Source organism: Zeus faber, assembly GCF_960531495.2.
Source record: "Zeus faber genome assembly, chromosome: 18".
Lineage (NCBI taxonomy): Eukaryota > Metazoa > Chordata > Actinopteri > Zeiformes > Zeidae > Zeus > Zeus faber.
This window is the reverse complement of record NC_137210.1, coordinates 14583353-14607593: the sequence shown is the minus strand read 5'-3', so window position 1 is coordinate 14607593 and position 24241 is coordinate 14583353. Positions and strand designations below refer to the sequence as shown.

Below are 24241 nucleotides of genomic sequence, written 5' to 3'. Positions count from 1 at the left end.
ATCATGAGGCTAAACGGATTCGGTACATGCAGCTCGCCGCACATTTATCGCCAGATAACTCGTCAATTTTAAATAACAGCAATATAATCCTGTCGGGTCTTCGTTTACCGACTGTCAAACTCCAATGGCAGCTCAAGACCAAGCTAGTGTCAGCAGTTGCACATGAGATGGTAAACAAAGAGTCTAGGACGCAGGATCTCTAGGATGGGGCTGGAATCCAGGACCTGCGTTTGAAGGGAAGACGGCTTCTGTGCGCTCTGACAGTGACGGGTGGACGTGGGGCTTGTTGAGAACGAGATGCGCGCGACGTGCGGCTCTAGGACGCCGTCACCCCCTCGGTGTCGTTGCAGAGCGACCGGTAGTGTTCCGAGGTGAGAGCGTAGGCCGAGAGCGCACGTTTGAACTCGTTCACGGGACAGTAGACGCCGCTGCAACCCGCAATCTGCTGGTCCTGAAAACAGACACACACGTTACTCCAATAAAATAAGTTATATTGATAAAAGTCCAGAGAATCAATCTTTTATGAACTTTCACTCCCATCTTTAAAATGATCAATTGCACAAGCAGAATGTACACCGATCAACCACAACATTAAAACCACTGACAGGTGAAGTGAATAACAGTCTCGTTACAATGGCACCTGTCAAGGGGTGGGATATTAAGCAGCAAGTGAACAGTCAGTTCTTGAAGCTGATGTGTTGGAAATAGGAAAAATGGACAAGCGTAAGGATCTGAGCGACTTTGACAAGGGTACAAATTGTGATGGCTAGACGACTGGGTCAGAGCATCTCCAAAAAGGCAGGTCTTGTGGGGTGTTCCTGGTATGCAGTGGTTAGTATCTACCAAAAGTGGTCCAAGGGAGGACCACCAGTGAACAGGCGACAGGGTCATGGGTACTCACAGGCTCACTGACGAGCGTGGGGAGTGAAGTCTAACCCGTCGGGTCCGATCCGAGAGCTACTGTAGCACAAACTGATGAAAAAGTTAAGGCTGCTTTGATAGAAAGGTGTCAGAACACACAGTGCATCACAGCTTGCTGCGTAGGGGGCTGCGTAGCCGCAGAGCGGTCAGAGTGTCCGTGCTGACCCCTGTCCACCGACCAAAGCTCCTACAACGGGCACGTGAGCGTCAGGTCTGGACCATGGAGCATTGGAAGGAGGTGGCCTGGTCTGGTGAATCACGTTTTCTTCTACATCATGTGGATGGGCGGGGTTAGGGCCCCGATCCGATGGAGCATCTGTGGGATGTGCTCGAACATCAACCCCGAACTTCCAGGACTTAAAGGATCTGCTGCTAACGTCTTGGTGCCAGGAACCACAGGACCCCTTCAGAGGTCTTGTGGAGTCCATGCCTCGATGGGTCAGAGCTGTTTTGGCGGCACGAGGGGGAGCTACACAATATTAGTGGTTATTAGTGGTGGTTTTAATGTTGTGGCTGATCGGAGTATATATTGCATATAATATAGGCTAAAAATATATACAGTTTGGAACCATTAAGGGTTCAAAACTCACAAGAATTTGATTAACTTTAACAACAGCAGCAGATCGAGGTCGGGAGGCAAGTTGGCAGTTTTGTCAGGATGCGTTTCACATTGTGTTGTGGCTAAATCTATCTATCATGTCGAGCCGTGTCTATCTTCCTCTTTTTTCATAAACGGGATCTACTAAAGTCATCCACAGAACATCACCGAACCGGAAGTATTTCCCACCTGTCCAATATAAGACACTTTGACGAAGGCCTCCTTGGTGAGCTTGTGCTGGTGCAGCTCCAGCGTGATGTCGGCGGCGTACGGCGGCCAGCGCATGTCGAAGATCCCGAGCGCCATCAGGCAAGGCATCAGAGTCGTGTCGTGCACCGAGTACAAGAACATCTTCCTGTTTGGGGCGGAGACAAAACAGAAGGTCACAGAGGTCCACGCGCATGTTTTTTAAGGCGAAGGCGACGCGTCCCCCACCGGTTTGACTCGGACGAGGCTCCGTGCAGTTTCTCGTCCATGTTCAGGATCAAGGTGTGCAGGAGCGGCCCCACGCACAGCTGCAGGTTCTCCCTGAGACACAAAGGTACAAACACAAACGCAACGAGAAAAACTTTGAAATAGAAGTCGTTGGAGAGGAGTGGATTTGCATTTTCGAACCCCTGTGGGCAGATCGGCCCCCAGCGTCAGAGACAAGGGGCCTCACCTCTTGTCGGGCTCGTAGATGTGGCAGATCATGTCCATGGCGCGCTGCTCCACCGTGTCCCTCCAGGTGTCCAGCACCGGCGGGCACGGCAGCCCATGCGTCTGGAAGAAACACAAAGATGTTAAGAAACAAATTAAAAAAAAGAGCCGCCCACAGGCAGTTTCACACAAACTTTGTCGACGTGTCTTTTTCAACAAACAGGGAGGAGTGTTGTAGCGGCGTGAAGGGCTCCTGCAGCAGAAACCTTGACTGTGTATTTCATTTTAGGTCATAATGCTTAATAATAAAACAACCTTTCTGGTTTAGCTTTTTGAATATAATCCCTTCTAAGCATAACAAACAATCCAGGATAGGGCTGGGCGATATTGTCATAATCTAATATCACAATATTTTTGACTGATACCTCAATATTGATTATTTGACAACGTTATGGGGAGAACTATTGGTGCTTTCCACGATATTTACGCACAAAAAATATTTGATGTTGTGGATGCCGATATGTCGACCGAGCAGGGAGAGGTGTTGATGAGCACAGCCAGAACAGTCTATGAAGTTCAGAGAGTTGCATTATTTTATTGTAATTAAGCTTTAAAAGACAACATCTAACTATATTGCAGTATTACGAGAACCAACGTCCCAGACGACACCTCGTCCCATATCACCATATTGATATTATAACGATATATCGCCAAGCCGTATTGAATATTGTGTTGAGTGTGACCTGAGCATTGCTCTGCCGTTCTTCTTCACCTCTCTGGCGACCATGTCGTCCCTGATGAGGATGAAGTCGACGCGGTGGTGGGCGGCGATACCCAGCGCGCTCTGGATGCGCTGCAGGTCGGCCGCGATGTCCGGTAAGGTGGACGACTCTGCCCAGCGGTGCCTGGGAAGAACACCGGTCGGCTGTTACGCCGGGAGGTTTGGGATTCTGCACCCTGCATTCTGTTTGGGAGAAGTGACGCTCCTCTTACCCTCCACGGATCGTGAGGAGCTTGCATCCGCTGTAGTTGGGATACAGGATCTCGGACCCGGCCTCCGTTGTAAATATTGGCACAGTTTCTTACGGTGAGGGGGTGGCAGAGAAACAACAGAAACAAAACAACATTACAACTACACATCAGCAGGCAGGAAATGCACCGCTACATCACTCTTATGGACGCCTGAGCTACCTTTTTGCTTTTGCTGGAACAGGCCTGCGACCAGACATTTAGCAGATTCGATGGTCCTCACAATGTTAGTGGAACGAATGCTGAGAGACAGAAAGAGAGAGACAAAAAGTGGGTCGTGGCGGACGGCCAAAATGAAAATAGCAAAGGGTCTCTGGGTGATATCACACTCTAAATCCCAACGCGGTAACGAAGTGAAAAATAAAGTGATTTAACTCTTTCTGAACATGGCGTCAGACTTACTAGACCTCGGTGGGGCTGAAGGTGGGGCTGAGGAAGGCTCTCTGCTGGATGTACCTCCTCCGCAGCCTCTCTCCCAGCTCGTACAGCTGCTGCATGCCCAACGTGGTCAGCTGACCGGGGAACGTGCCGCCCTGACCGCGGCCAAAGAACAGGACGGAAAATTAGGTTTAAAAAAAAAAAAAAAAAGCAAGCGGAATGGGAAGACTCCACGCAGTGGGATTGAGTTCCGGCCGAGTGAGGTCAACCCCAACTGTATCCATCGTACTGGAGATAAAGCAGGCGTGGTGAACGTGGAAGTCTGAATGGCTGATAAGCTGCCGTTGAGCAACTTGTATTCTTTTGAGAATACTTTATTGATAGAAGTTTTGGGGATTTTTGCACCTGGACTGTTTGGATTCTGAATTCTTGTCCTTTTTTGCGCAAGGGCACCGATAGCCCGGCTGTGCGTTCGGGCGATTTGGAGAGATTGCTGCTTGACTTGAATGCCGTCCGCACCGCCCGTGTTTGACTTCCCTCACTCATTGAAGAGGCCTCGCCTCCATCTCCTCAAGCTTGTCCACAAATTGCATGATTTTTTATTTTTTTATTTATATTTACGGTCAGTGTGCTGCGCCTGTAGCTTTCCTCCACGGGCGCCGGTGGCTGCGGGCCTCCTTGGAGATCCGTCACCACGTAGTTGATCTGGGTGTGTGCCGGAGGCTCCAGCAGCGTGGGCACCCACTGGACCTTTAGGAGAAAATATTGATATATTTTATTCACAGAAGCTTAGGCCCCATGTACCTTTTCTTTCTTTTTTTGTTTTTAGAAAAAGAAACAAGGAGTCTTACTTCCATGACGTTTGGAATGGACTTGAGCGGCGTCCTGGCCCCGTGACGGAACAGGACCTGCACCAGTTTGAGCTCATAGGGGGAGTCTGCGCTCGTGTCGGTGCAAATGGAAGCGCCGCGATCTGGTTCTGTCTTTTTCTGTGACCAAAGCATCGAACCAAAAGCCATCGACACTGACCCTAAAACACCTGCCTTGGTCCAAAAGATTCTCATGGCTGCGCTGGAAATAACAAAGATGAGATTAGAGCTTTGTGGGTATAAGCTTTGCTGGCTGCCCTGTATCATAAATGACTAAATGTATCGAGGATGGCAGCTTGAGATATATACTACTCACAAAAAGTTAGGGATATTCGGCTTTCGGGTGAAATTTCAGGATGAACCTAAAATGCACTAAAACCTTTACAGGTGAACTTAATTTGACCTTCTCTAAACTATTGAATGCACATGTCCAACTGTTCAATGTTTCAGTACTTTTTGCACAACTTGCTGTTCTCTAACAAGGAGCTGAACGGCAAAATTCACAACAGGTGTTTGATCCATGAATCGACCAATACATTTCCTGGTTCAGTTAGAATTGGTATTTAAACAGTCCTCTTCATCATGCAGTTCCCATTTTGACATCATGAGACCAAGACGACACCTAACAATTGATCAACAGTACCTCGCCATTGCGAGGTTTCAAACAGGATGTTCTCAGAGGGAAGTGGCCACTGAGCTTAGAGTGTCACAGAGTGTCATCAGCAGGTTGCAACAGAGATACAGAGACTGGAAGAGTCACAGAAAGGCATAGAAGTGGACGTCCTTTGGCCACATCCCACACTGATGAGCGCTTCATTGTGAACAGTGCCCTGTGGAACCGGATGATGAATGCCACTCAACTCCAGCCACATTTAAGGGACCACCAGACGAGCCTTTGGTGGTGGTGGTGTTACAGTGTGGGCAGGTGTGTCTAGTCAATACAGAACTGCCCTACACTTTGTGAATGGTACAGTGACAAGCCCATACTACCTGAATAACATCATTAATCAAGTCATTGTGCCCCTGCCTGAACAACACAGGCCTCATTTCATCTTCATGGACGACAATGCTCCAGCTCATCGAGGTCGCATCATTAGGGAACGGCTGCTAGAGACTGGGGCACCTCAAATGGAGTGACCTGCACTTTCTCCAGACCTGAATCCCATAGAAAACCTATGGGATCAGCTGAGTGGCTGTGTAGAGGCTCGTAACTCTGTACCCCAGAACCTCAATGACCTGAGGGCCGCCCTTCAAGAAGAGTGGGGTGCCAGGCCTCAGCAGACAATAAGTCGACTTGTGAACAGCATGAGACGTCGTTGTCAGGCTGTAATTGATGCTCAAGGGCACATGACAAGTTATTGAGACATTGACATATTTTGTTGTGGTAAACCCACCACTGTTGTTGGCTTTTGTTTCAATAAATTGTTTGAGATGAGGAAATCACCATTGCCTGCTTCTACTTAAACGCCCTACTTTCATGATATAATATCACTGTAGCGTGAACTTTTTTCATTTTCCACAAATTTCCCCCGAAAGCCAAATATCCCTAACTTTTTGTGAGTAGTGTATTTACAGTCCTGTAGGTGCAGCAGTGAGTGGGTATTTTATGGGAATGCACAGATGTAGACGCCAATGATTTCGGAATTTGTAGAAAACTTTATGATAGAACAATGGTCTGGTTGGGAAATACTGGCATTCACCACAGGGTGTCCATGAAAACACAGGCTCAGGCAGATTCCCTCTTAATCGGTGTGTGTGTGTGTGTGTGTGTGTGTGTGTGTGTGCCTTCTTATTCTTCGGTGTAAAATGTATGGCAGATTCTTCCTGTCTTTTAATGTCGGCTGGTATCCAATTGTATTATTGCCCTCTTCTAAAACAGGTACTCCTCACTTAACGCCCTACCTGTTGAACGACTTCAGACTTATGACCAGCTCTCTGACCAGACGGTATTGTGCGCTGCGTACAATAGTGCGGCATGCGTGCTGCATGTACGGCGTCTCAGCGTCTAGCATCTCATCGTGCATCACCCTTTATATACTATACACACACACACACACACACACACACACACACACACACACACACACACACACACACACACACACACACACACACACACACACACATATATATATATGTACATACACACACACACACACACACACTTTATATACTATTTAAATTGTATACATCTCATCGCATCACCGTTCTCAGTCTGTCTCCTTCTGCAGTCTGTCAGTATTCACTACACTTGTGTTTGCAATGGCCACGCCCCCTCACCTTGGAATAACAGGGGTCCTCGCTTATCAACCAATTAGCTTAACGACCTGGTCCTAGGAAAGGAACTCGGTTGTAAAGTGAGGAGTACCTGTACTAAATGGTCAGCGTTTCACAGGGGGCGAGTTGTGACATCACAAAGACATCAGACGCCGATACGCCCCAATCTTTGTTTCTTTATTGCTATACTCAATTGGGCCATTTCTACAGCCGCCCCCAAATGTTATGTAATACATACTCCCCCAAAAAGAGTCACCAATGTCCTGCAAGGGAGGGGGGTCCATTTCCCTCTCGGGAAATAGCAACAGATCTGGTTGAAACTGTTCCTTTAACATTCACATCAGACTAACACAGTTAAGTAATAAAAACCAAAAATAATAATTTTGCTCTATACCAAAAAAATGTAAAAGTTTGAAATGTATGAAAATGATACCATCATCACAGGTGGTCTCATGGTTAGGCAATTGCCTAGAGTCTCATGTTGCAGGGGGCCTTGTGGATTTGTGTGGATTTATTTATTTTTCATAAAAAAAAAAATCAGTTTTCCTTTGTCACTCCAGCCATCCTTGCTGTGCGTCACTCACATCCCATAAGTATCTCAATAGTTACAATTAGACAACTAGGCCCTTAGAGAACATACAGAGTGGCTCTTTCTGTGAGTGGAATTCTCACAGGTTGCGCTTGTGACTCACACATTTTTTTATTTTAGTCCATGCCAACAACACAACAGACAAATGTATGACGTCTGAATTCATTCCATAAGATAAATTTCAATTGTAACAATAAAGTTTTTACACAGTACTGCTAGGATTATCATCGGTACAAAACCTAGTGTGATAAATTACATTATTATACCATTCCATATGGGGGATTTCGGATATACTGTATGTAATAATAATTGATAGTGTGTGAAATTACCCATAACTTCTGTGATAAAAATATATTCCTCCATATCTAGTCCTAAAATGGAAATATTGAACACTTTATCCAAACTGGGTTTTAGACAGACAGGTCTAAAACAGTCACAGGTTTTCCATCCAAGTCCCGTTTGTTGGATCAAATGATTGGAGGAGTCTCGCCCACGCTTTTTAGGACTCAGTGGCTCAAAGTGATAAGTCTTTGCATGAGAACTTCACTGTTGGATGACTTGAGGGTTTGATGCCAGGTGATCTTTTAAAAGCTAGCAACACAACACGGGGACCATGGCTAAACATGTTGGCTAAATTGTTCAGACGCTGCCGTCACAGGTTCAAGTGCTGATTTTTCCATCGGATCGGAGGAGATGACTGAACTCCATAAGATTCTGTGGCTAAAAGAGGTAAGCTGCTGTTGGAGGACTTCATGGTTTGATGCAAGGGTTTTTCCTGCATGGAGAATTACGAGGCGGCCGCCTCCATCAAATTTTGTGCCACCTCCAGCTCTCGACAAAACTCTGACAGATGTCTTCCATGGCGTTTAATTGGTCTCTAAACCTGTGCCAAAAAAAATTATGGAAAGCTCAAAAGTACCATGATTTGCCTCTATTTAAACGAGATTTACATTAAAACGCCACTTTTTGCGCTGTAAAAACCTGTCCAACGGCACCCTAATGAGGTACATTAAAACGCTGCTTATAACGCCGTAAACACCCTTCCAAAATGCTGCCTTTTACGCCGTAAACAAACCTGTTAAAAACTCAGTTTTTTTAATGGCAGGCACCTTTCATCGATGCGTTACTTTGGTCTAGCTTTACTCTTCACCGATTAGTTACAGAAACTTTGAACTTACTGGCTATGCAAAACAGAAGGAAGCCTTATTACCATGCAGAAAAACAGTAAAATGTTTTGGACCCGTTGCGTTATAATAGAGGCGAATCATGGCACTTTTGGCTTTCCATACGACCCTTCCTACGCGCCAGTGTTGCAGACTTGCCGACTTTCTTGCTCAATTTAGCGACTTTTCCGACCCTCTTTGTGTCTTTATTTCTAAAAAAAAGAGACTAGCAAAAAATATTGCGAATTATTCAGGCTATCAGGGAAAAGGCGAGAAATATATTAAAATGTTATATTGTAATTCATTCCTATGCATGCTGTTCCAGAGTAAGCGCAGTCCACGGCTCTTCTGCCAACAGCGCCGGGGTCTCTCCTATTGCGCCAAGCACATGGAGTCAGTAGGTGTGGGCTGACACAACCACCAAGTGTTACGCAAATGAGTGCATGATGTCATCTGCCGGAGTTGGAGTTGGTGCAGGCTACTTTCATTGGAAAAGAGTGAGCAACCAGCACTCCCAACTGCTCAACACTCGCTCACTCGGGCACATAGGGAGGGTCGAGCTCGCGCTTCAACCCCCTTTGAACTCAACCACCCTCTCCTGTCTCTGCATGGGACATGGCAGACAGACCAGCCCCTTTTCCGGCGCTTTTGGTTGAACCACCATGAGCAGCAATTCCTCCTCGGCATAAACAAGCTCCCATGCTGTGCGTGCAGCCATGTTGGCTGTCGAGTGCTCTCCTTCGTTTACTACTTCCTGCTTCACACAGTACTCTCTCGCTACTGCCACCTGCGGTTTCTGAAAATACTGCAACGTCGAATGTGCCAGTTATAAACGCCCTGCGCCGCCGGTGCGAAGGTATAACCTGTCCTTAACAGGGCCACATTTTCTCCCTCAAAATTTAGAACACGTGCACTTGTCCCCCCCCAATAAAGGCATGAAAGAAGACTTTTCAGAAGACATTTCCACCATAAGTTGATGAAGAAAAGGCACAAATTGTTGCATAAAAATTTATCAGAATGCAGGAAATTAAGTGTTTAACCATCAAATTCCTGGAGGAAGACCCCCAGCTTAATGTGCCCCCCCCCAATGTTCGTTTGAACATTGGGCGGACCCTGGAAAAACCCTGCGCCCAGAGACCAGGGCTGAGAGTGAAGGCAACTTGGTGGCATGATGGCACCCAGAACACGTCCGCGGATATCGGGCAGCAGGTTCGACTCCATCTCCACACCGGATCGCAGCAACAACAACAACAACAAATCCCACTGCGGTGGGTCTGGGGAAGGACTTTGCACCCTCCAAGAAGGATGGCACTAAGGGGTTCTCTAAGAGAAAGTAGTGTGTGGCTAATGGTTTTAGTCAGAACTGACTGTTGTTGTACAAATGACGATGGCGTTGTAATGCAGCTAGTACGGTCATACTAAAAGCTAGAACATCCTCCCTCATCTTCTACCATCAATGTTGATGGCATAGGTCATCTCATGTCTACAACAAAATTAGACGAACACGGTAACGTCGCTTTTTTCTTCTTCTAGACAGTTGAGATGTTTCAAAACTTCAGCCAGGCACGGCTTCACGCTCGGTGCTGGTCTCTTTAGAGGTTTGAATGGTTCAGTTTGGATTCTTATTTAGCTACGCTCACCGAAAAAAGCTCTCTCTGAATATATATATATATATATTTTTTTTTTTACTAGCCATGCTTGCATTAAGTGAGGTGGAGAAGGGCGTCACATTGGTCCTGCCTGGGAGCCTCCAAAACGCCCCTGCAAGGGGGGGCTGCAATGAGTACTGTGCTTTGGTGTTGGCAAATCAGTGAATGAGATTCCTATTATATCTGACTGTTAAAGCGAATCAGTGAATATATAAATTATTGAACATTATAAAACACACAGGGTCTTAAAAATTAGTGCTTTCACTATTCATTGTAACTGAAAATAGTTGAGTATAACAATTAGCCCGGGAGTGAGCGTTCAGTACTCACACTTACTCCACAAGAAATGGTATTCGTGCACCCCTAATGTTGCCGTAGTACAATAGTTTTGCCTGGTATCTTTAGTGAATACAATGTCATGTTGATATCAACAGTGGTATTTTACACTGGTGACATTTGGCTAGTCAATCAGTTACTTAACGTACAACAATAATTTGTCAGCTTCTGTAATATAACTGGGAGGGGGGGGGATGTAAAAGCTAACCTTTAGCAATACTGTATAACATATTATGACCATTTTTCTCCCTGGTACACACGGTATTTGCACCAATATATGTATCAAAACTTACAAAAACTGTTCTACTCTCTTTTTAACAGAGTGAATTGTTGATAGAGATGTTCGACAATCTTTCGGGGGTTTGTGCCAAATTGCATTTTGTGTTGATTCGGGGGTTTGTTGCATGTTGCCATTCCCCCCCCCCCCCCCCCCCCTTCTGTTTTCTATCCCCTAGGACTTTATTAGCTGTCGTTTCGGGTGTGAGCTGCTGCAAAAGCCCTCCAGTTATAACCCACCCATAGCAAAGTCAAGTCCCATTAACATGACACACAGTGACACATGAGGTTGGTAAATATTGAAACCAACACTGGCGAGCGACGCAGGTGACGGGTCTCCCCGTCCCCGTCCCCTCCTCCTCCTCCTCCTCCTCCTCCGACGTGCGTACTCAAACACCTCATTGAACATTTCAAGGGGGGGGGGGGGGGTGATCATTCCGAATGTCCATCTTACCGTGAGCGACCAAGCTCGGCGAGCGCAGGCACTAGTGTCAGGGACATCGAACTTTAAATACCTGATCTGCTTCTCGCCGCTTCCTGCGCCGGGGTGGTGGTGGTGGTGGTGGTGGGGGGAAGCCTGCGGTTCCACCGACGAGTTCACCGAATGCGTCGTGCGGCGTCGGGGGGGGGGGGGGGGGGGGGGAGGCTTCGCGGCGGCCGTGGGGCGAGGTGGACCTCGGAGACCGTAGTCCTTGTGACGCACGCGTTCGAGGTAAGCGAGCGCGATAGGCGCGGAGCGGCTACTACATTTCCCAGAAGCCTCCCGGCGTCTGCCTGCTCTTCGTCGCTGAGCGCGGCGTTCACGGCGGACGAGTCGCCTCCGCCGCTGGGCGCCCTCTACGGGAGTGGCGTAGGAACGACTGGTCTGCACACATTCTAAACTAAAGGGTCGCGTTGTATTTACTTAGTGTTTCTTGGATTAAAAAAAAGCCCTTTTTTTCTGTATGATAAACGTGCACAAGTATGTGTTTTATTCCAGAATGTATGCATCTCTTCCACCGCGCACACACACACACACACATACACACACACACGAGAAGCAATGGTGGCTACACCCTAACATTAGCGAAGTAGTGTTAGAATGCTGTTTGACGATCGTGCGGTAGCGTTAGCGGGATACAATTATTACCATCCGTTTGCAGAGTCACAGAACGGATTGACCACCCGGTACCGTTACGGAGGTTAGAGGGACTTGGTGCCCTCAGTGGAAAGTGTCCTGTGTCCCATGTGGACGCGAAGGGCTCGAAATGGTTCTTATTTTCCCGGGATTACACACTGATTCAAATTTACTAACCAATATTACTTTATATTTCTGCCAAATCCGTTGCGTAAGTCACGCACACCTTAAATTGGGGGTGTGTAGCCCGCGTAACACACAATTCCACAAAGTCTACCAAGATGAAATGCAAAAGGTTGTAACCGAACACACAGTGACACACGTTTAAATGTATATGAACTTTATTATCCAATACAAGACATTTCATATTTAACTTCACATTGATAGTACACAACCTACTTGCCAAATCCCAACAACATGACTTTCTTTTAAAAGCACCAACTACTTAAGTCGACCCGGTTGGCGGGACCCTCCACTCGGGGCAGCTTCCGCACCGTTCGACCCGCCCCACACGTAGTCCGCCGGCGCCGGCCCCGCCGGACCTAAGCTGCTCGGCTCCCGCTGTGTAACCCTTCCCGGAGCCCCAGCAGGCACAGCTGATGGCGAACTGCATAATCTGGAGGCGGCGTCCCAGCCGATCAGTCACCACAGTATTAGTGAAAAGAACAATAATAAGTGATGGCACAGTTGCGTTTGATAACAATACGAATTGGTTATGTCATGTTATATATTTAAGCAGCGGGTCTCCGCTTTTTGCGTTCAAGCTCATTTTTTTACATTTTAGGAGTTGATTTCCAGTCCAATTGTGTCTCTTTGCGACGTATTGTTGTAGTTGCGTGAATTCTTGAATCAGAATCAGAAATGCTTTAATAATCCCAGGGGGAAATTACTAAGTGAATTGAAGTGACAGTAAAACACAATTGTCACAGCTCTTAAACAATAGACGGTTGACCACAGATTGACCAGACCAACATTCATTTTGCATAACTGATCCTTTATTGATTTGCGGTTGTGTTACATGGAGGTGCTTGGAAGAAACAAAACAGAAGGAAGTCTCTTTGAAAGATGTATATTTCGAACTGATGTCGATTGTTACATGAGGAACTAGCTCAAACTAAAAACATGGCGTGCACGCATATGGGACAATTGACGTAAAATGCAAATATTAGTAGTCAAAAACGCACACACACAACCCAACAACAACATATGGACACAAATGAATTCAAACGATCTTCAGATATTGCATCGGGGTGAAAATGGCTCCAAGTGAGAAGGAAGGAAACGCAACACTTCCCCCGAGTGGCGGCCAGTGGCTAAAACATACGAGCGTTCCTGCCTCCAAAATGCATCCTAGAATATACACAACGAAAGACATTGAGCAAAAACATTTTGTTCACGGCATGGTTGATAAGCTGCATTATAAGCATGAGTTGATAGCCGACGGTGCTGTTATTTTAAAGCAGATTCATCCCGCATACTTGTAATCTGCGATTGTTTTTGTGGCTTTGCCCGCATCAAGTTGTAGTGTAATAAAGTTAGCGAATAAAAACAACTGCCATCATTTGAGAATCACTGTTTCATTTTGCTATCTGGGATTTAAAAATAGTTAATCGAGCACGTTGTTTTAAAGGCACTTTCACTTCATTTATGTAGAACAATGTCTACATCCAATCACTGGAATGGTAAGCTTCACAGTTTATTACATGACAATTCCCTGCTTTGTTTGCATGTGTTCTATTTTTTGCTCTGGGTGTGAAAAAAAACAACCAATAAATGATTCATTGTATTTTGGAAATGTGTGTCATAAGGTATTAAGCCATGCAGCTAAACAGAACAGTCCAGTTGTCTCACAGCAGAGTTCAGGTTGCCATTCTTTGTGGTTTCTCTCTCTCTCTCTCTCTCTCTCTCTCTCTCTCGCTCTCATTGCATTCCTATCAAGCATTTTTCTAACAGTCTTCTATGATATACTTTATTTATTTTAAACCATTTTCATAACCAGATTGCATAGTTTTAAATAGTGCATTTTCCAGATATCACAGTTTTCACCCTTTCCTCGTTTAAAAGTTGTTTTCACTTTACTCTGCAGGTCTGTATTTCAAGCTTGAGTGGAGCGTCGCGCACCGACGTGTGTTTTGCAGATCTCGGACCCACAAGTCCCAGATTTTTTCAGGCCATTTGGATGATCCTCCGTACTGAGCCTTTTATGTTTGAAGCTAACGAATCTGTAGCCCATCATCTCTTATAGCCCCCTTTATTCACAACTCAACATCAAATCTCTTTGGATCTTTCTATGGCCATCTAATAAGGTCCTGGTCCAGCCCTCTTTCCTCTCTCTTCGCCCTCTTCTTGGTTGCTCTCTCGGGGTGTGCGTCTACACAGCCAGGTCATCTGGACGCACCCGGCTGCTGCTTCCACTGGTCTTGCTCAGGCGGCGTTTGTCCTTCAGGAAGCTGGAGTGCAGAAGGTGTGCGGAGGAGCAGCCGTTGGGTACGGTCTCTGCAACCTGCTCGTAGCTCATCCGCAGAAAGTCGGTCTCGCCCTCCAGGTTGTCACGGCTGTGGTGGCGCTCCGTGGCCATGTTGACGGAGTTCTGTTGCAGGGCCATCCTGTTGTTGAAGGGATGAGAGGCCATGGAGGTCATCCCATTCATGGAACCGGGAGATGCCAGGCATTGGCTGAAGTCGGGCGGAGGGGTGCAGGAGATGGAGGCCGGGGCTAGGCTGCTGGAACCCAGGGCGGCGGAGGCAACCATGGTTCTCTGGCTTTTCTCCCGGGCCGCCTTGTTGCGCATGCACTTCTTCGCCCTCCTCCAGCCGAGGTGATAGAGCTCCACCACGGAGAGCAGCAGAGACACGCCGGCCACCACCAGCATGAAAACTATGAAGACGTTCTTCTCGGTGGGCCGGGACATGTAGCAGTTGACCGGGTTGGGGCAGGGCCAGGCCTTGCAGAGGTACAAGGCCTTGAGGAACACTCCGTATATTAGGTATTGCACCACGATGAAGGTCACCTCCATCACCGTTCGGATCACAATGCTCAGTATGTAAGTCTGTAACAGCGCCCCCTTCAAGCGGACGTGCCCCGACCCGTCGTGCATCAGTCCTCTCCCGCTCTCCTTCTGCTGCAGGTACTCCTTCTCCCCCTCCACGTCCGTCTCCGCTGTGTCCTCCCTCCCCTCCTGCTCCCTCCTCCTCCGCTTCTCCTCCCGGCGCACAATGTGCATGGCGTGGCCCATGTAGATCAGGGAGGGCGTGGAGACGAAGACAATCTGCAGCACCCAGTAGCGGATGTGGGCAATGGGGAAGGCGCGGTCGTAGCAGACGTTGGTGCAGCCGGGCTGCTGCGTGTCGCACAGGAAGTCGCTCTGCTCATCGCCCCACGACGACTCGGCGGCCGTGCCCAGCACCAGGATGCGGAAGATGAAGAGGATGGTGAGCCAGACCTTCCCCACCGAGGTGGAGTGCTCCTGGACCTCTTCAAGGAAGTTCCCCAGCAGACTCCAGTCCCCCATCACGGCTCAGTGGACAGGCACTCACCTGAGAGAGGAAGACAAAAAGGAGAGAGTAAAAGGAGAGGGTAAAGAGTCATTGAGGGATAGATAGAGATAGTCACAATGAACAGCTGTTGGTCCTCTATTATCCTGGTGATGAAGTGGCACACGTGTTTGTGTATGTATCTGTGTGGAAACATGGGTGTATAAATAGCTGCTGTCTGTAAATTGCTCGCGGACTGGACACTGTGGCATGAGAGCAACCCTCTTCCCATGAAGGAGAGAGATTGAGAAAGAGAGGGAAAAAGAGAGAGCGTATGAGAGGGAGAAGGGGAAACTTTTGGGGTCACGCGAAAGTAAACAGACAAACATACTGTATATGTTTTGTGTGGATGTTCCGGAATTTCCATTCCAGATTCCAGTGACGGACATGCGGCCACGGGGCAGGTCGAGGCCGGGAGAAGTCGTCCTTCCAGTGGAGAGCTGTGAGCGGACTCTCACCCACAGCACAAGGCAACTGTCCCCACTCACCGACATGAAAGCAACAGAAAAGTGGACGGGAGCTTTGATGTCCACCCACTGTCCACTCACATTCCAGCTCTATGTTTTAGCACTCCCACAACTTGAGATTGGAATCTAGGAGGCTTGATTTGATCTACTGGGGTTTTGGTTGGAGATCCAAACACGAGAGCAACAGGCTGGTGTGTTTCAGCGAAGCGATGACCCTATAAGGCAGCTCACCAGACGGCTTTACGGGCGCCATAAATGACCCCACTGACGAAAGGTTAAGCAAACCCATCAAAGCTCCCAACGAGGGAGCGCCTGAGATTCAAACCGCTGCCGTCTATACACACACAGCCACTCGTAATGGTAATGCCGCAATTAGCGAGCAAAGACAGATGAGCCGGAAAAAAAGAGAGAGAGCCGGAAAGGCTGATGATTTTACTGTTTATATCTGAAGTTATAGAAACCACACACATCCCCTTAAAGCCTTTTCTAGGAAATAACCACTTGTTCATCACAGTGCAGCAACTAACAAGACATACATGAATTTCATAATCGACGAAAAAGTCCCACAAAACATTCATATTTATATTTGGTCCTACCACATATCTTCTTCCCAGTATAATCCATGCTTTCTCGGTCGCCAGCTTTGTTTGCCCATGCAGATGAGTTCCTTCTGCCCTGCTCTACTGGGCTCTCATGAGTCCGGTTCAGTCTCTTATGTGTCTTTTTGCTCCGCCACCCCGCCTCCCAGTGTGAAATGACCATGACAGGTTTGGTCTCAAACTCTCCGCTCTCTCCCTCTCCCCATCCACCTTTCTCTATCTCTATCTCATTCTCTCCCCCCTCTGTCATGTAAACATAATCATGAAATGGAAAAAAGCTGAGGGACCTAAGGCATTGCATTCTTTATCCTGACTGTAAGGTGGGACGGAGTGGACCGCCATGAGAACCAGAGAGGAGTAATTGCCCAGCTCTTTCCTTCCCTTCACGCCTTAGGTCGATGGACGCACTTCTTATCGGTAATGGAAAGTATGTGTCATTATTCTCTCTTTGGTTCCATATCAGACTAAATCGCAAGGGGTCGAAGGGATGGTCACAATTATACCAATTAGACATTAGTTTGGTGCCAGTTAGCGTTGTGTAATTACACCTCAGGAATCCCTTATGGATGTCATCAGCCCTTGGAACTGCCTCACTGGGAATAAAGCTTCAGTGGGTATTTTCTTTTACTGTTTAAGAGAGTTCCCCATGTTTCCAATATTAATCATTTGTCTTACGGGATCTTACATAACACCTCACAACAATGGTGGTGATTCTAGTCAATTAACATGAGCACATCTAAATAAGTATACCTAAAAAATTATAAGTAATATACCTTTTTGGCATATTCTGTCAGAAAATACTCTGTCAACACTGTGAAGTACGTATTTTGTTTTGCCTGTGGACAGTGATCTTTACTGGCAGTCAAGGACTGGAGGTCCTCCGGGGCTAGAGGAAATGAGTTCGACCCCGGCCTTCACAATTACAGGAGGTACACGTTATAACAGCCATCTTGTTATCTTTTTATATTGACAGCAGTCTTTCCTCACCTGTTTACAGGAGGCCAAACATGCCGTCTAGCCATAACAGCAACAGTACAACTCACATTGGTTCGAAGGGAAGTCACTTCTGCCAGGATTGCAAAGGTAGCGCAGACGACTTTGCCACGGCTCCCAAAATCATCCGATCAGAAGTCACTCGGCATCATTTAGGTTTCATACATTTCATCTTTGAAAGAGCTGTACCTTTGTCATCGCTGACATCTCATCTTGGAATGGAGTTTGTTTAAAAAAAAAAAAAAACGACGACCCTAAACATCTCAACAGGCATCTCAACGTATCCTCAAGCTTTTCTTGACTCCTCGATCCCAGTGAATGTTACAGGACAGAGAGGTGATGTTTTGCATACCTGCTACAAACACATTCTCTCTCTCTCTCTCTCTCTCTCTCTCTCTCGCGCTCCCTCGCTCTCGTTCTTTCACACACACACACACACACCCATGTACACACACAGACACAGTGGTGGGAACAGAGTCCTTTCTGGCCTGAGAAAGGTAGACAGGGAGGAATCTGGACGGGGTTTGGTCAATCCGACAGTCTCGGCTCCGTCTCCATCCTCCAGCTTCCTCTTCCTGTTCTCAAGGGAAGCAATCTCAAACAATATGATTTCCGAATGACAAGAGGGACAAGGTAGGAAAAGGAAATCTGTTTTTGTGAAGGAGTCAAAGGGACAGAGGTCTGTGCCAGTGCAGGAGGCTAGAGACCAAAAAAAGACACAAAGAGAAAGTTTGGAAGTGATGGCAACAGTGGTGACGGTTGTCTTAAATACCCCGATGTCTATTATAGCAGCGGATTTGGCTTTCTGGAAGTTAGGCAATAACTGGGGATTTACTGTGATACACTGCACCCTATACTAAGTTCCCTGACTTTCCTGTGCACCATCATGGCTGTCACATTTGTTTATAATATCTGTGGCAGAGTAATGGACAATCTGGTTATGAGGTCTCCAGGAACCCAGGCTGTGCAGAAGGGGCATTGCACACCGCTGAGTAACTGGTCTTTGACATGGTTCATCGTACAAAGTACACCCTCTGTTTCTATGTGTACGTGCATGTGTCTGCTGGGGTGGAAAATAACACCTGAAAATACAATATAAAAATATATACTTTATTTTTTGTACGAGCAATGGAATTAAATTGGTTTTCTTTTAAATCTGAGGCTGACAATAATGTGAGGAAGCCATTAGAGCAACAAAAAAGTCGACTTTTAATTGAAAAAAAGGGGAGTTCAACGAGTTAAGGACATTTTGATGGCACGGCTTAACTAAATGTCAATGATTCAGTCCTGCGTTGCACAATGGAAGATTAAACTGCCGGTTAAAGTCTTACACCGGGGAAAGACAGTTGTCTGTGACTCAGTTGTAGAGCCCTGAAGCCCCGCTCCCCGCTGGCTCACTGTTCGCTCTTTAATGAACGTTTATTAACATCACACGGGTCGCATGTCCACATTGCAGCAACTTCGTCACTGTATGTCTTTGGGTCCTCAACAAGACTCCCGCCGAGTGTGAAGTCGAACGGATGAACGGTTGTCGAGATAATCGAAGGACATTTTAATCGAAGGACATACATACATACAGACAGACGGAGAGAGATGACTGCCTTTATAATGAGATTCACACGCAAGAAATATTTTAGGAATCGTTAGTAATGTAGATATTAAGGCCAAGCGTGTAAAGGCTTTGATTAGAACAGTTAGAACAGATGACCCATTTAACTATATCACAATATTTTACGATACCAAAATCCCAGACGACATCTAGTCTCACATCATGATATCGATATAATAAAGATATATCGGCCCCGTTCTTGTATAGTGTATAAGGGGTGTAGGGGGTAAAACGCTGTAATTATTGCTGGTGTGTAGTTTGCAAACATCCATGCTGTGGATACGTAACAGGCGGCAGAGAGACAAAGCGAGTGGGATTCCGAGCGTCAGATGGTTTGGTTTGTAAGTAAACAACAGCACAGTGGCTGGCTGGCAAAGCCACTGGGACGAACGACGAGTGTGTTTCCTCAACACAACACCAGTGAATCCTGCGTATCCGACACCCATCCTCGGCTCCATTCTCAGCCCTCCAAATTGCCTTAAAGAGCTCGGGTGGAGAGCCAGTCTCGTTTCCACTCATGGCACTATGGCAGGGCAGCACAATCCAATCTGGTAGAAAAGGCCTTCTACTGTTGGTCACACTTTAGTTTGGAGCATGGGTAAAGAAAAAAGGTAGTTCAAATTTGGCTAATCAGTGTTTTAAACCCATTTGCTGTATTTATCTTTTTCTCCCCTCTCTTTATCCATCAGATGTCGACTATTCGGTCGCCCCGTGTAGCCACTGAGGTGGAGCAACAGGGGGCAGGGTTGATTTAAAAACATCCATATTATCCCCCCGTTGTGCACCTCTTGGCACTAAGCCCCCGCTTGACACCACCATGCCCCGCCTGTTCATCATAAACACACAGGCACTTAGGTGTTGGGTAAAAATACCCCGCCAGGTTCCATCCGATGGGGCTTGTTTGGACTAACACCCATTGAGAACCAAATATATACTATATGTGTTTTAAGCACTATACTAACAATTTATGAACAATATATGTGTGTGCAAGGGTTTGTTCTGGTTTGAAACCCTTTCTATTATCTCAGATGGGAATCTCAGGCAAAATGTGTTGCTGAGAATAATGACTGTTTGATAATATAAGTTATATTTTAAATATATTGTATCATTCTTGTAAAATCACTGTCTATATATCAAAAAAGACATGAGAGAAAAATAAGAATACTGTACCTCCATGTTCTACCAACAAATAAATGAACTCGTAATGTGCATTTGGTGTACACTGTAATTAGTTTTGCTCATCTTGTGCTATGCTTACACTCAGAAAATCTTCAACACGTTTTATTTATGGGTTCGATACAATGAAAACAAACAAGGAAAAAGGAGCGAGAAAAAAAACCACACGTCACATTTGGTCTTTAAAGCCTCAATTCAATAAGCCTCTGCCAAAAACGTTATAACAAAAATATCCTTCCCCATAACAGTTCAGTTAGCAGGCACAGTGTTGTGACAGCTCACTGACAGTAACATTAGGAAGATGTCGAGTCAACCAGACCGCTGCTCTGCGCTATTCAATTTGCGCAATAATGTTTGATTCCATAACGTGGTCGTGGTTGTGTGTCGGCAGATGCTCAGGTGACCGTTGACACTTTGACCCGTTGTTTTAGTAGAAGAAGTTCAGGAGAAGCCCTTAAAATACACACGGTATCAAACTTTTCAAGCAACATTCAAGCAATTTGGATTGGATTGCTTTCTCATGCCCACAATAATTTATCACTTAGAAACTTCAACCTGATCACACGTGCAGAGTCAGTAGCCACATTTTTGCCGTAGCAAATGTTTGAGTATATAGGCTGCAGGGGCGACGTACCATGGGGGCCTGGGATTTAGAGCAAGGATGAGCAGGCTTAAGTTTAGCTGTGTTGGGGGTTGCTGGGGTGAGCTCGGGATAGCACAATCTAGTGTGGGGCGGATATCGAATGGGTGAGTGGGGTGTCTGTGGGGGTTCCTACCACACACAAAGAGTGGGTCACCTGTCACCCACCACCAGGCTACCACTTTTAGCCAGCCAGTGGGATAGAATCTGGGCTGCCGTATAACAGCCGTGCCCACAACAGATCTGCAGCCCGCTACCTTACAAGGCTGGCTTTCTCCTCATCTGCCCACTGCTGTACACAGAGCCACCGGCCTGTTATGATCTATTGTTTAGCTACATGGAATTAAACTAGAGCCCAAAAGCCAGGGATCTGCCAGGTGTGGTCGTAGAGGATAATTCTGTTGAATACCTTCCTCCCTCATGTTCTTGAAGATATATGTTGGTCCACTGAATTGCGTGTCAATTGTATTTGTCTGTTTGGATTTTGAAGTTTGACTTTTAATCTGCCACAAACTGCTTTCATGCACATCATCCATATAGAATCTCACAAATATATACATCTTTAGGCACCCAAATAGATGTGTGACATCAGATCTCACTACGCTGCATCTATACATTACTTTCTACCACTTACTTTCCAATTTCTTTTGCACTCGTAAAATATCAAGTCAAATGCAAACCTACTTTATAAGACATTAAACACTATTATGGAAACGGAAAACCCCCATTTTGAGCACAGCCCGAATAAAAGACAAACATTCATCACCAATTCAACATTGAACTTCACTGAATAACCCTGTGTGATAATATCTGGTAAAGGACTAACTGATTTGAGACAATCAAGTCTATTGTTTGGTTGTTATGACACTGTAATATAAATCATGCATGGAATCACAAGTCAATGTTTGCAGTATTTTCAAAGAGTTAACCTTCTGTTCTGCTCACTGCTCAGATTTAAGGACTGGACATTTATCAGATTTGAATGTCCTGTGTAATTATCAGAAAATAAGTGAAGAATCTTGATATCATCAATCGAGATTAGTGATGACGGAAATCCCCGCAGTTCTTTATCAGATAAAAATACAGGCATCTTCAATCTAAAATACATCAGTTCACTCTCCTGAAGTTATTTTTAGTGATCACAGAAAACAGAGCGCTGGATTTGAACCCGGCCCGGGTTCAAATCCAACGCTCAGTTTCCCTATAAGCTTAGAGCTCTTCCAAGGCAGTGATATTAATTGAAAGTCTTTACACTCACACAATACATAGAGCTCTAAGTCGTAACACACTCAAGCTCTGGCGTCAGTGAGAACATATTGGTCTCTGAGAAGAATTATGAGACGGCTAGATGTTTGAAAGAGAACACAGAGAATGACAGAAAGGGAGAGACAAAAGGGTGATAGATGTACCTGCCAGGAACAACGGAGAAACTAACACGTACCAGCGCTCTAATTCATCCTCCCGGCTCTTGGAGACCTCATCTTTTCCAACACTACCCATCATCAGCTGCTGCATGAATACAGTAGGAGTATGTCAATTGACAATGTTTCCTCTCCGGCATCCTCCTCTTGAAAGAATCAATAAATTATATACTCAAAGAAGTCCCATAAGAAGGAGTGACAGCAACTACCCCGGAGTCAACGACCATCCCCACAAAATAATTGATTTGGTAGCGTATCGCTTTATTAACTCAATGAATCATCTCATGACCACGGCAGTGTCCCTGCTCAAATAACAAAGATCTATCACAAAAACACCTGAAAAACAAAATACCAAACGGTTCTTGTCCCTTGCTAAAGTGATTGTTAGAGGTTTCACATTGAGATGTTTGGTTCTTTACCTGCCGTCCTGTCTGCTGGTCCTGGAGAGCTGGCCTCTGTCCGTCGTCCTCTCAGGCGACAGATGGATGAAGGGCTGACAATGTAGACGCGAGCACGGAGAGTCACAGGTCCTTGATGGACAGAGCTGAAGGGGGGAGGGGGAGGGGTAGCGTGGCTCCTGAAGACCCCCAGACAGGTGTGGTGGTGGTGGCGGTGGTGGCGGTGGTGGCGGTGGTGGCGGTGGTGGCGGTGGTGGCGGTGATGGTGGGGCACTGGGTCTGGACCAGCGACTCGTCTCAGCTCTGTCCCAAGACCAAACTGATCTTTGCACTGGGGGACATGGGAAGAAATGCAGGGACATCACGAGAGAGTTTTCCCCCCTCGGACCCTCCCTTCTCTCTCCCTCCCTTTCCCTCCTTCATCTCCTCCTCTTCCCTTCTCCCTCCTTCATCCACCCATCCGCCCACCCCTCCATAGCACACACACTTTTCCCCCTCGCAACCCTGGCACCCTGCGTTGGGCTGGGAAGCATTCTTGTGCCACTGGAGGGGAAGTGGAATTGTTTTCTGAGATCAATGGCCATTCCGGTCAGAGCGAACTCCTAGAGTGCTGTTATTTACATGCTGTTCCACGTCTCTGTGCGTATATTTATGTTGTCCATGCCGTGACGTGTTCTGTGCGAAATCTTGACTACACATTTATAGGCTCTTAAGTTAAACCGTTTTACAAATAACAGTGAGTCATTTGACTCATTGAGATATTCTTGAAATGCTTGTGGAAGTGGGCCATAGTAAAAAGTCTAATATGACCTTAACGTACATTTCTTAACGACTGACGATGAACCTCAACTGGAGCTTAAATATTGTTATTCTTTTCAAATCTGAACATGAATCAGCAAATGATAAAGCATACATCGGAGTTACCTCCCGTTCAGGTTACCTTACTCTAATTCTAAAATATCTGATGAGGTTGAGTTTTCTTCTCTCTGCGTTCACTCGTTTTGGAGGGCAAGCCAGAACTAAAAAACCAACACAAGTTCCACTCCCATGACTAACCCTGCTCACCTCATTCTCCCTCTCTGCCATAGGAGACATAGGAGTCTCCAGGCGGCTCTTTCTGCTCCACATCCAGACCCTGCAGAGACAGGTATGGCGGCGTTAGTACAATGAGGAATGGTTTGATTCCTCCTTGCTGAAGGGCCAGTGTGCATACAAAGCCAGTCATTCAAATAATTCTAATTATGTAGTGGGGGTAGGCACACACACACACACACACACACACACACACACACACACACACACACACACACACACACACACAGGCCCATATTTTCAATGTTGTACTGTTGCTGCGGAAGACCGCTGATGTTCTGATAATATTTGCAACGTGAAATGGAAACGTGCACACAGACAGATTCTATCTTTTACACAATCACAACCCACACACACACACACACACACACACACACACACAGACACACACACACACACACACACACACATAGATGGAAAGAGGATAAATCACTTGCTACTATCTCCCATCTCACAGGCCGATCTTAACATC

At 46.4% G+C, this 24241-nt stretch overlaps 2 protein-coding genes across 4 annotated transcripts; both read right to left on the bottom strand.

Moving 5' to 3' along the window:
• Positions 1–27: 27 nt before the first annotated feature.
• On the bottom strand, positions 28–11268 carry acp6 (acid phosphatase 6, lysophosphatidic). The gene is made up of 11 exons (XM_080019065.1): positions 11240–11268; positions 4417–4636; positions 4187–4315; positions 3590–3720; positions 3350–3429; positions 3152–3239; positions 2931–3063; positions 2181–2281; positions 1955–2047; positions 1709–1874; positions 28–451 (listed from the first exon to the last, which is right to left on the bottom strand). Exons 2-11 carry the CDS (start codon positions 4627–4629, stop codon positions 317–319), a joined length of 1269 nt encoding a protein of 422 aa, XP_079875191.1. The 5' UTR covers positions 4630–4636; positions 11240–11268; the 3' UTR covers positions 28–316.
• A 1552-nt stretch (positions 11269–12820) lies between these two features.
• Positions 12821–23000, bottom strand: LOC307244058 (gap junction alpha-5 protein-like). 3 transcript variants are annotated; one of them, XM_080019066.1, is made up of 2 exons: positions 22699–23000; positions 12821–15377 (listed from the first exon to the last, which is right to left on the bottom strand). In XM_080019066.1, exon 2 carries the CDS (start codon positions 15350–15352, stop codon positions 14213–14215), a length of 1140 nt encoding a protein of 379 aa, XP_079875192.1. In that variant the 5' UTR covers positions 15353–15377; positions 22699–23000; the 3' UTR covers positions 12821–14212. The 3 variants fall into 3 exon arrangements, with proteins under 3 accessions (XP_079875192.1, XP_079875194.1, XP_079875193.1); XM_080019068.1 differs by lacking the exon at positions 22699–23000 and adding an exon at positions 17428–17810; XM_080019067.1 differs by lacking the exon at positions 22699–23000 and adding an exon at positions 17484–17810.
• Between the last annotated feature and the right edge of the window lie 1241 nt (positions 23001–24241).